Source organism: Garra rufa, chromosome 4 (genome assembly GCF_049309525.1).
Source record: "Garra rufa chromosome 4, GarRuf1.0, whole genome shotgun sequence".
Taxonomy (NCBI): Eukaryota; Metazoa; Chordata; class Actinopteri; order Cypriniformes; family Cyprinidae; genus Garra; species Garra rufa.
Window position 1 is genome coordinate 5882674 of NC_133364.1, and position 14230 is coordinate 5896903.

At 28.8% G+C, this 14230-nt stretch overlaps 1 protein-coding gene across 1 annotated transcript in view; it reads left to right on the forward strand.

Moving 5' to 3' along the window:
• LOC141333512 (protein bicaudal D homolog 1-like) overlaps nt 1-4530 on the forward strand; it is a 44211-nt gene extending 39681 nt beyond the window's left edge. Inside the window, exons 8-9 of the mRNA XM_073838539.1 lie at nt 702-778; nt 3706-4530. Of these exons, the coding sequence (XP_073694640.1) occupies nt 702-752 (51 nt within the window). The 3' untranslated portion in view covers nt 753-778; nt 3706-4530. The remainder of the gene's footprint in view (nt 1-701; nt 779-3705) is intronic.
• The last annotated feature ends 9700 nt before the right edge of the window (nt 4531-14230 follow it).

Genomic DNA, 14230 nt, shown 5'->3' on the forward strand with positions numbered 1-14230 from the left:
TGATTTTGACTTTTTTTTTTTTTTTTTTTTTTCTGAAAACAAGAAAATAATTTTTACTTGTCTAGGAAATCCTTCTTGATTTAAGAACTTATGATATTTTTGTCTGGAACAAGACAAAATAAATCTAAGTAGGATTACTATTATATCGCAATAGTGAGGTAAGTAAAAGCTGTGTCCCAATTTGCATATTTTCTGTCTTAGAATATTAGAATAATGATTATATATGACTAAGGTGCTAAAGTTTGGGGTTACAGTTGTTTTCAACATTAAATTAATAAATCAAAACATTAGAATGATTTCTGAAGGATCATGTGACACTGAATACTGGAGTAATGATGCTGAAAATTCAGCGTTGTATCACAGAAATAAATACAATTTTAAATTATATTAAGATAGAAAACCACTATTTTAAATTGCAATAATATTTCACAATGTTACGGATTTTTCAGTATTTTTAATCGAATAAACGCAGCCTTGATGAGGATAATGCATTTAGATGATAATGTTTACACAAAAATGCAACCAACAAGAGTTTGCAGTGTCCAGGCAAAGTTATATGCCCCAGTACTGCCATAGTTATTTTACATACTCAAAAATAGGCACAAATTGGGACACAGCCTATGTTTATTGTCTGTGCTGCTCTTCCGCTGCTCTATTCTGCCCTCTAGCTGTGTGAGAACTAATCTGTCAGTCTCTTCTAGATAGTCAGCAGCCTCCTCCTGCCTCAGTGCCACAGCGCCACCAAGAACTAAACACACCGGACCCTGTTGCCCTACAGGTAACTGAGTATGAAGTTGCATTTTGCTCAGTGCAACCTATTTTTATACACTATTGTTCTAAGTTGGCGGTAATTTTTTAAAGAACTTAATACTTTTCTTCAGCAAGGATGCATTAAATTGCTCAAAAGTGACAGTAAAGACATTGTCACTAAAGATCTATATTTCTTTTTTCTTAAACAGCAAATCAGCTTATTAGAATGATTTCTGAAGGAACATGTGCCATTGAAGACTGGAGCAATGATGCTGAAAATTCAGCTTTGATCACAGGAATGAATTACATTAAAAAATATCCAGCTCAGTTATTTGAAATTGTAAAAATATTTTTGATCAAATAAATGCAGGCTTGGTGAGCAGAAGAGACTTTTAGAATGATGCATATTTCAAATTATTGATTAAATGCATTATGAGGCAAAAAATTAAATATTTTACCAAAATAAGAGGGATCATAAAAAAATGCATGTTATTTTTTTATGTAGTACAGACCTGAATTAGACATTTTCATAGTCCACAAGAGAAAATAATAGTTGAATTTATAAAAATGACCCCATTCAAAAGTTTACATTTGATTCTTAATACTGTGTTGTTACCTGAATGATCCACAGCTGTTTTTTGTTTGTTTGTTTAGTGGTAGTTGTTTTTCATGAACAGTTAAACTGCCTGCTGTTCTTTAGAAAAATCCTTTTTTAAGCATTTTTGTGTATTAGAACCCTTTCCAACAATGACTGTATGATTTTGAGATCTATCTTTTCACACTGAGGACAACTGAGGGACTCATATGCAACTATTACAGAAGGTTCAAACGCTCACTGATGCTCCAGAATAAGACATGATGCATTAAGAGGCGGGGGGTGAAAACTTTATGAATTGGAAAATCGGGGTAAATTTCACTAATTTTGTCTTCTGGGAAACATTTAAGTATCTTCTGTAGCTTCTAAAGGGCAGTACTAAATGAAAAAAAAAAGATATTTAGGCAAAAACAGAAAAATGTGCACATTCTCATTCCGTTCAAAAATTCTTAATGCTCTTAATGCATTGTGTTTCTTTCTAAAGCATCAGTGAACGTTTGAACCTTCTGTACTAGTTGCATATGAGTCCCTCAGTTGTCCTCAGTGTGAAAAGATGGATCTCAAAATCATACAGTCATGGTTGGAAAGGGTTAAAATACACAAAAATGCTGGAAAATCAACAAATTTGTAGGACCTGAAGGATTTTTCTGAAGAACAGCAGGCAGTTTAACGGTTCAGGAGAAACAGCTGTGGATCATTCAGGTAACAACACAGTATCAAGAATTAAGTGTATGTAAACTTTTGAAGCGGATCATTTTTGTAAATTCAGCTATTATTTGTAAACATCTTTCATGCAAAATATCTTTTTCAGGTCAGTACTAAATATAAAATAACATGCATTTTGTGCGATCCCTCTTATATTAGTTAAATAATTAACATTTTGCAGATTCTGGGTTAGGGTTAGGGCAGTGGTTCTCAAACTTTTTTGGTCGCGCCCCCCTTTAAACCTTTAAAAAAATCTGGCGCCCCCCCCCCCCCCCCCTCCCAAAAATACCTATCCCACCTAAGACTAATAAATGATTTAACTAAACTTAGTGAAAAATTTATGCTTTCTTAGTTAAAAAAAAAACACACATGCAACACTTGAAATATTAAAAAATAGCACAGGGAGGATAACCGTTATTATTATAATTCTCTATGTTATTTGTTTATATATTTTTTGTAGGTTTCATGCTGTCCCAAGGAGCACCCAATTTATTTTTAGTAATGTGCCGATCATGATTCTTCATGGCTGATTCTGATTGCAGATGTTTTACAAGCAAATGGGCTGATTCTGAAAGCCTTTTTTATATGTTTATTTTACGCCTTAAGCAAGGGACAGGAATGAATGAAAATATGAGTACATGAACAAGATGTTTATTTTCTCTATTATAAGTAGCCTACAGCCATTTAAATTAGAGGCAGCCACTGCATTTTTAAAGAATCTACAGTATAAATAACAAAAAATAAACAACACAGTTCTCTTTCTTAGTCGTGTAGGCAATAAATGCAGCCATAATCAAAGTAGGCTACTCTTTCAATATTCAAAGTGCAAATAGAGACCGAATTTTCCCACCATGATACAGAGTTATAGACAACTGTACAACTTATTTTAGCCCACATACTAATAACAGCTTCGATATTTTATGTAGCCTAATTTGCGCGCATTGGGGAGTCGCTCTGTAAGCGTGGGGTATTAAAATTGCTTGAATGCGCGTGCGCGTTTTACTTTCGGTTTCATTTTAACAATCGCGCGAATCTGCGGCGCTGAGCGTGCATTCTACAATACAAGAGATTACTTTTACAAAACCATTTGAAAGTGGGAGGACACAAACAGGATTTTGAAAAGCCCCAAGTGGAAATTACGCCCCTGCATGAGCTGAACTCTTAAGAGTTATCATTTGTGAATGTATGCCGATTTGTACAGTTCACCGAGACTGAGGCGCCAGAATGCTGCAGTTCAGCGGAGCGCAGTCTGCTGGACGCGACAAAGTTGCAAATAATTTTAACTTTTAAGCCCTGCATTGAGCTTTTGAATGACCAGCACCTGCCTGGGTCTGTGCGAATTCATCTATGGTTTTCTCTTCTCTTTCACACACCGATCCATCTCCCGTTCGTTACGTCCTTTGGCTGTTTACGTTTTTATATTTATTTTTCTGCTGATGGCCCGCGCCCCTCCTGCAATACTCGTGCGCGCCCCCCTGGCGGGCGCGCCCCCCACTTTGGGAACCACTGGGTTAGGGTTAGGTCGTGTTTTTTGAGATACACAAATGTCCTAACTTTCACTGGCAGTATATGTGTATTTGTTTTCTTTTTTCCAATATATTTTTATTTCAGTTTGTTTTTCAGTAGGTTATATCAGTTATGATCTGTGTGTCCAGCAGCAGATGGGCTGTAATGGTGATTCTCCAGGATTCAACAACAGCAAAAGGAGTCTGATTACTTTTCCCTCTAAACTGCCCAGGTGTCTGTACCCTGAAGCTTTCTCCCCTTGATTCCTGCCTCCCCTACAGTAGCTTAGATCTGAGGCCTGCTTGGAGCTTAAACACCACAGGAGTGCCTCACGCCCGCGACCTTACACACCGTGAGCCACTGTGAGATAAAGACACGCTCCGGTGAAGGCAGAGAGACACAAACCAAAGTATAACACTGGCCCTGAATGCCTACTCGTGCATTTGTATCCAGCAGATTTTTGCCTATGACACTTTTTTACACGCTTGAAAGTGTTCATGTTTCACAGTTTTGTCAGCTGAGTGTGATGAAGAACAATCGCTGATGGATGTTACAGAATGTAGACTCTTGAATATTAAGGGAAAAGAGGACTGAGAAGTTTTTAATGAATATTAGACCATGCAAATACTAATACTAGCAGTATTATGATGAATAATCACTGGGAAAATGCTCCTTTAGTTAATGGTAAGTTATGATGTTAAATCAAACCTTTACAGACTGAATACGAATGTTCAAGGTTAAAAACAAGTTAAGATCTATATATGACATATAAAACAATATAAATATGAAGCTAAATAGAGTTATAAAAACATTAAATATACATTTTCAATAAGTTATAATATTTAAAACTTGTTTAAAAATAATATTTTTCAATATTTAGTTTTACAATAGAGATAATAGAGATAATAATTATAATTATTCTAAATACTACAAAATCATACACGCTGAATCTCGATAAACTACAGTAAATAGTGTTCTATAAAGTTTACCCAAAAAATTAACTGATCTAATAAAAATTTACATTAATATTTAATTAATAAAATTATATATATATATATATATATATATATATATATAAACAATAATTGTTTTTCATTATAGTATTTAATATTAGTTTAACATTGCCTTAAAATGTGATTTTGTAGTATTTCTGAGATCTGTAATTATTATTGTATTTTAAATGTAAATAGTAAAAAAATTACTTTAAAATAAGTTTTAAATATTTTAAAATATGTAAAAAAAAATTAACTGAAACATTTACAACAAAAATATTTAGCTTAATTTATATTTATTTTATATATCATCCATCATATTTGTATTTATTTAATTTTGTATGTTCATTTGAATTTGGTTAGTTTAGAAAGTTTTTATTTTATTTTATTTTATTTATTTATATAATTAAAAAAATATTAATTTTAAGTTTTCAATATTAAAATATATATATTGTAATTGTAAATGTAATTAAAGAATTTAAAATGAATATTTATTTATAATATTAGATTTATATATTTAGCTATATATATATATATATATATATATATATATATTACATTTTAAGTTTAATTTGGTTTATTATTTAAAAAGTTTTTTTTACTTTATTTTTGATTATTATAATTATATTATAATTATATTTATTATAGAATTATAATAATTATTCTAATTCTAGTTAGCTTTAAATTTGTATATAATTTTTATTTATTTAATTTTGGATTTTAATTTGATTTTTAATTTGGTTTATTAGTTAAAACGTTTTTATTTTATTTTATTTCACCTTATTTTTATTATATATATATATATTAGTATTTTTTTAAATATATTTTTATATATTATTATTATTATTTTTTTTTTTTATTAGATAATTTTTATTTTATTATATATTATGTAAAATATTATATAACCTTTTGACTGTGTTTATAAAACTAAAGGATGAGTTGAAATTATTTTCCGTAACAATTAACAGCATATAAACATGTTGCTGTTAGAGTTTAACTAGTATTTAAACTAGAACATTCAGGCTAAACTTACCAAAGCCTTTAAAATCCCCTGAAACTGAAGGAACATTACTGAAGATTGGACTTGATGCAGTAAGCTTATGTATCCTATTTTAAGCCTTACTCCTCCAAAACATATTTATTCAATGCCATGAACTACCTCTGTGTACATCCGTTTCAGATTATCATGGTTCGTCCGATGGGAATGTTGCATGTGTGATTTTGATCTCGAGATATCGTTACTGTTTAACCATCTCTTTCTATTTGCACTGCTGTTGAAGTGTGTATAATCATAGTCTTCTGCAACCCAGCAGCCATTTGAGCTGCAAGCACAAACACAAACACAAACACACACACACACACACACACACACACACACACACACACACAAACAAACACATGAACACACATATCCAGAGCATTCCAGCATTGTCAGTATGACTGTTAACCAAGACTAATGCTGCAGATGGATCACTAAAATGTCTTAACCTGCTGTTTCACCCACACTGGATCGCCTGACGGATTGTCCAAAGGTCTGGACAATCCCATCATGCACATTCAGACAGTCACACTTCCAACATTATGAAGCCATTTAAAGTATTAACCATGCTGTGTATTGTTTTTATTTTAATTTATATGCATTTTTGACAATTTATGTATATCACAGTAGTCTCAATCTCATGTATTTAAGTAATTAAATAATATTAATAATAAATAAAAGACAAAAAAAAAACAATATTTATAATCCTCTACGTAGCTGATTAGAGTCTTCCTGGTAAACAGCAATACAGCTTTAATGTACAGCTTTAATGCACTTCTCTATTACTACATGATATTATCATCCAGTGTAACATTTTCCTGTTTAATGAATATACAAATAAATGGATTTAATACAACTCTAGAAGGTGCTGTATTACATATCATGTTCGTGTAAATAAATAACAAAAAAAAAAAGCCAAATATTTGTTGTAGGATCTCTTATTTTTAGTTAGCCATCATATTTTGAATGTAATCACGAATCTGATGTTTAAATGAAAAGCTGTTCACAGGAACATACTGCAACCTCAGGTGAGTAGTAGGTTTTGTGAAGTTTTGTGAGTTTTCCTTTAGACTTTATAGGATTTTGGGTACATTTGGACAGGCCCCTTTTCTAAACGACCCTGTTATAGCCTCCCAAAGGGTAAATTTGGACTTTTTTTTTTTGGCAGAGAACTGTACTGCAATTGTTTTCCAGATTGAGTGAAAAACCTAGGACTAGTTCTCAAAAGTGGGGTTTTTACATCTTTTCAATCATTTCACAACTGATTTGATTGCTAGCAGTGGTTCTAGAGGAAAAGTTGTCCGGAATGAGGAGTTCTGTCATATGATACGAATATCGTGTGTGCGAAAAACCATGCAATGCACAATCGTTTACACCCTTGAAAATGCAACATCGCCCCCTCCAGTGGCCGATTTCTTTCAAATTTCTCACAGACCTTTGGGGGTGGGAGTTAAACAGGCCCACCAAGTTTCATTCCAATCGGCCTCCATTAACCTTGTCTAAGAACTTCATCGCACAAAGGCGGTCGTGTTTTTTGAGATACACATATGTCCTTATAGACACTTGTGGTACTTTTGGTTTCCCAGCCTGACCAGCCTGGCCAGGCTGGAAAAGTGGCCAAAACCCCTCTAAAACCAGCCTGCCTTCCAGCTATGACCAGCTAAAACCAGGCTGGTTGACCAGCTAAAACCAGCCAACCAGCCTAGGCTGGTTTTAGCTGGGTTTTTTTTTTTTTTTGCCAGGGAAATGGAATAAATATATTAATATATTCTCCTGAACAACAACTGTCACTGATGTGTTTGTTTCTTATGATCAAATAGCATTAGAAGAACTTATTTTATTGGGCAAAAATTATGAAAAACGTTAAGCAGAAAATTAGCAATGAGTTTAATGTTTTCAATTAGCTCAATGGCATGTTTACATTAAATGTGATGTTAGTGTCCATGTACTTTTTCTTCTGTGAAACACTTGTTTCTAGCTGTGCGATCAATAAATACGATAATCTAATTAATCTATCCACTTTCATCTTTAACGCAGAAGTAGCCTAGGGGTGAGACTTCTGTTCATTCATAACGACATAACGAGAAGAATAACAATGGTACACGGTAAAACTGTTGGCCCTGCAAACTAGTGTGCTCATAATTAATATAATACATTAAAATAATACGGTAAGAAACACTAATCAGACCGCAAAACGAGCGCGAATATGACCGGAAGCCAAATCCGTACAATATACAAAATGGCGGCGCTCGCTCTTACGAAAACAAAAGGTGGATATTATAATTTTACTCACATTTATTGCGCTCACATGCAGTCTTTAGGCATCTTTTTTTACTTACGCTACAGATTCAGAGGGTGGAGAGTTGTGTATTGTTGAGCTTTGTCTGGTGTGGGTTGGCTGAAGTGTGCTGTAAACACAACAGGAGAACTTTATTTAACGCATCCGAGATGTTTGAGAAGGTGAGGAGGAGCATGAAAAGTGAGTATGATCTGGAGGAGTTCAGACGAACTGCGTTCAGGAGAAGATCTGGACCCACTGGAGAGAAGAAGAAGGTCAGAAGGGGATCAGTTCCTGGTGAGGCATCTTTACTGTCATTCTCATCGTCACATGTATACGGTGTTATTGTGGATTCACGAGGTTTGTGGTTTGGCATTTACTTCACTATGAGTTCTGAGTGTTCGTATTGTTTATGAAGACGAATCAGAAATCATCGTGATTAAATGTCATGTTTCCTGTGTCAAATGTTTCCTGTTTTTTTTTTTCATTAATTTCTCATTTACTATCTGCTATTTTCATTATCATATTTAGCATTTTTCAAAAATGTATTGTGTTATAAATATTTTTATAAATACAAATGTTTAGGCTATAATTTAATTTTATGTATGTAATGCAGGATTATCATAGTTAACTACAATTAAAACTATATATATATATATATATATATATATATATAAAACACATTTTTGTTATCTGAAGTGTATTAATATAATATAATTAATATCAAATAATATGTAACCCTGGTCTTCAAAACCGGTCATAAGGGTCAATTTTTAAAAAATAAATAAGCTTTCCGTTGATCTATGGTTTGTAGGATATGACAATATTTGGCAGCGATACAACTATTTTTGTTTAAAGTTGCCCAAATGAAGTACAGCCTTAAGACTGATTTTGTGGTCCTTGGTCGCATAAAAAAAAAAAAAAAAAAAAAAAAAAAATATATATATATATATATATTTTTTTTTTATTAAATGTTAATTTATAATATATATTTTTTTATTGGTGATTTTTAAAACAATAAATAGAAGTAATTACTTGAAAAACATACATAATAGATCTTTTTTATAAATATAAATATTGTTTGCTTATATTTATTTATTTATTCATTCATTCATTGGAGTGATTGCCTTTTCATGATAATATTGCAATAATTTATAAATAATTAATTTTAATTATTTTTTAAATTTAATTTTTTTTTTTTTGAGCTGTTGTTGTTATTTTCTTTAATTTTCCATTAGCAAAATTATTAAAACACATTTTTGTTACCAGCAATACAAGTATAATTATCAATATATTAAATATATATGTAAAAAAATTTTATATATATATATATATATATATATATATATATATATATATATATAAATGATGCAGTAAAATAACTAAAACTTGTACTGTATATAGAATGTACATAGAATTTTATTTTTTTTGAAATTGCCAAGATTTCAATGGACAAAATTGATAAAAATGAAAAAAAAAAAAAAAATTAAAATAAATAAAATGGACAATATTAAAATAAAATATATTTTTAATTAAAACTATAGGCTAACAGTATCTCAGTGATGTAATGTTGTACACACATTTTCATTTTTTTTCCCACATTTTATTTGCACCATTTTTAAAAGTTCTTATCAAGGACTTTAAAATAATAAAGTGCATGCAAGTTCATTGGATGTAGGACTATTTTCCAATAGCTTTCAGTCTTCATATTCATCAGAGATTTAATGTTTATGTTGTTTCTGTCTAGTTTAGTTAGTTTAGAGAAAGTAGCTTTTAGTGTGATAGTTTGTCTAACTTTTGCTGCACATTTATAACTAAAAAGAAGATAGGCCTACAAAACTAGTTTATTTGGTTTCTGCATCACTTTTGACATAATAGCAGTACAACTTTCTACCAGCAGAGGACAGTATAAACACTTGTAAATACATATATTGCGCTCTTCTACAAGCAAAACAACAGCTCATGTAATCCTGAGACTAGCTTTATTATTTGTAACATTATCCCACAAAAACAACACGTGATTTCAAATAATAATTGAAGGGGTAGTTCAAAAACAGTATAATCTCAAATGACACGTCGATATGAGGAACTAACAAGTCCGCTTTACACTTAATGATCTCCTGAAATCTTATTTCATAACAAAGTTTGTGGAAAAATGATATTCTGTATAATCCAGGTATGGTTATGAAATATAATCCAGTTAGTAAACTTAATCAAACTCACTGGACGAGGCTTATAAGACTCTAAATGACAGCAGTTTCTTAAACAATAAATGTCACTGACATGCATTCATGCAGAAAAAAAGGAAATGCAGTGAACTGATAGAGGAGGGCATGCAGTGATCACAGGCGTCATGTGGACTGTCAGTTTACAGGATTTAGGAGAGCAGTGTGTGACTGGAGATCAGGTCAGTGTGTGTGCATTTGTTTTATGTTTGCTTTTATGTTTGTCATATGCCTTGTTTCTGCTTTTCAGTTCATGGATCTATTTATTTATTTATTTAAAATAATATAAATATATATATATATATATATATATATATATATATATATTTTTTTTTTTATATATATAGGGTTAGTGTTGTTTTATATTTATAGAAACTTTTAGAGTTTTATTTATTTATTTAAAATGTAATATTTATATTTTTATATAGGGATAGTGTTGTTTTATATTTCTAGAAATTTTCTGAGTTTTATTTATTTATTTAAAATATAATTAATTTTACAATTTTTCAGAATCTTATTTATGAAAAAATATATTTTTTTACAATTATGTTTTATATATACATGTGTGTGTATGTATGTATTTATAATTCCTATTTTTATATATAGGTAGTGTTTTATTGATTTATTTCAGATATTTATGTTTATATTTTTATATTTAGCATTATATTATATATTTTTTTATATTTACAGAATTTTTCTGAATCTTATTTATTTAAAATCTAATTAACATTTATATAGTATAGGTATTTATATGTAAGGTTAGGGTTATATTTTATATTTATTGTTTTTTTATAGTTTTTTTTTATTTATTTATAGTTTTTATATCCTACCATTTTAGAAATAGGGTTATGTTTTTGTTTATTTATTTATTTTAAATATAATTTATTTTTATATTTAGCATTATATTTTATAAATTTTATTTTTACAGAATTTTTCGGAATCGTATTTATTTATTTAAAATCGAATTAATATTTATATTTTCTATTTATAAGGAAATATTTTGGATTCATAGTTTTTATATCTTACAATTTTATTTATTTATAATTTTATTATATGTAGACATCGGATTATATTTATTTCAAATATAAGCTATGTTTATATTTTTATATTTAGCGTTATATTTTAGAAATGTATTTTTTTTAACAGATTTTTTTTTCCGAATCTTATTTATTTATTTATTTAAAATCTAATTAATATTCATATTTTCTGTTTATAAGGTTAGGGTTATATATTATATTTATAGTTTTTATATCTCATTTGTAGTTTTTATATCTTTATATCTATTTATTTATTTGTTTGTAATTTTAATATATAGAAATATAGTTAGTTTTATTTATTTAAAATATAATTCATGTTTATATTTTTATATTTAGCGTTATATTTTATAAATGTATTTTTTTTTTTTACAGATTTTTTTTTCCCGAATCTTATCTATTTAGATATTTATTTAAAATCTAAATAATATTAATATTTTCTGTTAACAAGGTAAGGGTTATATATTATATTTATAGTTTTTATATCTCATTTATAGCTTTTATATCTTTATATCAATTTATTTATTTATTTGTTTGTAATTTTATTATATAGAAATATAGTTTTATTTATTTAAAATATAATTCATGTTTATATTTTTATATTTAGCGTTATATTTTATAAATGTATTTTTTTTAACAGATTTTTTTTTTCCGAATCTTATCTATTTAGATATTTATTTAAAATCTAATTGATATTCATATTTTCTGTTTATAAGGTTAGGGTTATATATTATATTTATAGTTTTTATATCTCATTTATAGCTTTTATATCTTTATATCAATTTATTTATTTATTTGTTTGTAATTTTATTATATAGAAATATAGTTAGTTTTATTTATTTAAAATATAATTCATGTTTATATTTTTATATTTAGCGTTATATTTTATAAATGTATTTTTTTTAACAGATTTTTTTTTTTTTCCGAATCTTATCTATTTCGATATTTATTTAAAATCTAATTAATATTCATATTTTCTGTTTATAAGGTTAGGGTTATATATTATATTTATAGTTTTTATATCTCATTTATAGCTTTTATATCTTTATATCAATTTATTTATTTATTTGTTTGTAATTTTATTATATAGAAATATAGTTAGTTTTATTTATTTAAAATATAATTCATGTTTATATTTTTATATTTAGCGTTATATTTTATAAATGTATTTTTTTTTTTTACAGATTTTTTTTTTTTTCCGAATCTTATCTATTCAGATATTTATTTAAAATCTAAATAATATTAATATTTTCTGTTAACAAGGTAAGGGTTATATTTTATATTTATAGTTTTTATATCTTAATTTTTTTATTTTTTTTATAAAAAAAAAAAAAAAAAAAAAAAATATATATATATATATATATATATATATATGGTAATGTTTTGTTTATATATATTTTTTTACATATTTTCATTTATACTTAATAAAATAAAAATATTGAATTGCTAAAATCTCTGTAAAGTGTTTTTTTTTTGTGCTAAAAGTGCTAGCCGTGAGTGTTTTTAGTTTCTCATGACACTGAGAGCTTGTGGATGCAGCACTTCTCCTTATGAGGGTCTGTCATTGAAAGCGTCACAGTGAGTGACTGTTTGTCATGGACTCTGAACGTGAGGAACTGAGAGAGCAGACTGAGGAAGCTCAGCAGCATAGGCTTTACTAGCTCACATTTCTTGAGGGATTGTCAACCGCAGACAAATGTGCCGCCTTTGTTTCTGCATACTTACTAAGTAAGTGAATTTTCTAAGTGAAAATTGTAATACACAGATGAAGATAAAAAAAAAAAAACCTTAGATGGCATCTTTTCAGAAAAAGGGGAGACTAGTTGTCAAAGTCTTGGCTATAAAAAGAAGTTTTTGTTTATTGTTTTGCATGAAACCCTGATCTAAGAGCGGGGCATGTTGTCACACCTGTTTATTGCAGTAATGTTTGTAAATTAAAACGTAATAGTTTTTCGTAATTAAAATGAAATATAAATTTTAGATGACAAAATTCTACTTATAAAATGCTAAAATATAAATGAAAGCTGAATAGAAATATTTAATTAAGCTGTTTATTGCAGATTTATACGTTTTTATTTTTTTATTTTGTGTTTTTATAAATCTATAACCAGAAGAGGATGTGTTCAAGTGCACAATAGAGGAAGCAGCGATTTTCACTAAATGCATCCTTCAGTCGCTTTCAGTTCAAATTCTCATTCAATAAATGATGTTTTTTACTTTTCTAAAACAGTTTCAAATTTTAAAAGCATAAAATGAAACCTGATGGACTTTGCCAGCTTAAAATATACTTAAAGCATCCCAAATCACTTGGTCAAGTTAAGGCGAGACACTGCAGGTGAATAGGGTAAAAAAATCAACTAATAGTTATCGCCTTACTTACCCAGTTGGTTGATTACTTTGATAATTGCAAACATTTTTTGCATTACAAGTTTTCTAAAATGTTAAATTTAAATATGCTAATGAGACATTGTTTAATGAAATATGCGCTAATTTGCATACATTTCTAGTACAAAAAATCTAAACACTGGATGAAGTCAGTTTCAAAATTTAAAAATTTAATTTTTTTGACCTATTAGAGTCAAAAGTTTTTACAGACGGATCTCATTATGTCACACAATTTAGAACAGACAGGAAACACTATATTTTTTTTTTAACATTTTTGGGTAATAAAATTAAAATATAAAATCAAGGAAATTATATCTAAACAAATCCCTCTGTAAAAGCCTTCAGGATATAGACAGGAATAAAAATGTAAAGTTTGGTGTGTGTAAGTGCCACTGAAGTGGAGATTTATGGCTCAGGGTAGGAGAAAATATGCATTGTACAGTGCCTTAATTTTTTTTCACGTTTTGATGCAGCATTATGTTAAACTGCTTTAAATTAGTTTTTCCCCTCATCAATTTACACTCCACACACCATAGTAAGGACAAAGCAAAAACCAGATTTGCAAATTTTACAAATGTATTAAAAATAAAACACTGAAATAAGTACATTGCATAAGTATTCATACCCTTAACTCAGTACCTAGTTGAAGCACCTTTACAGCCTCAAGTCTTTTTGGGTCTGATGTGACAAGCTTTGCACATCTGCATTTGGCAATTATCTG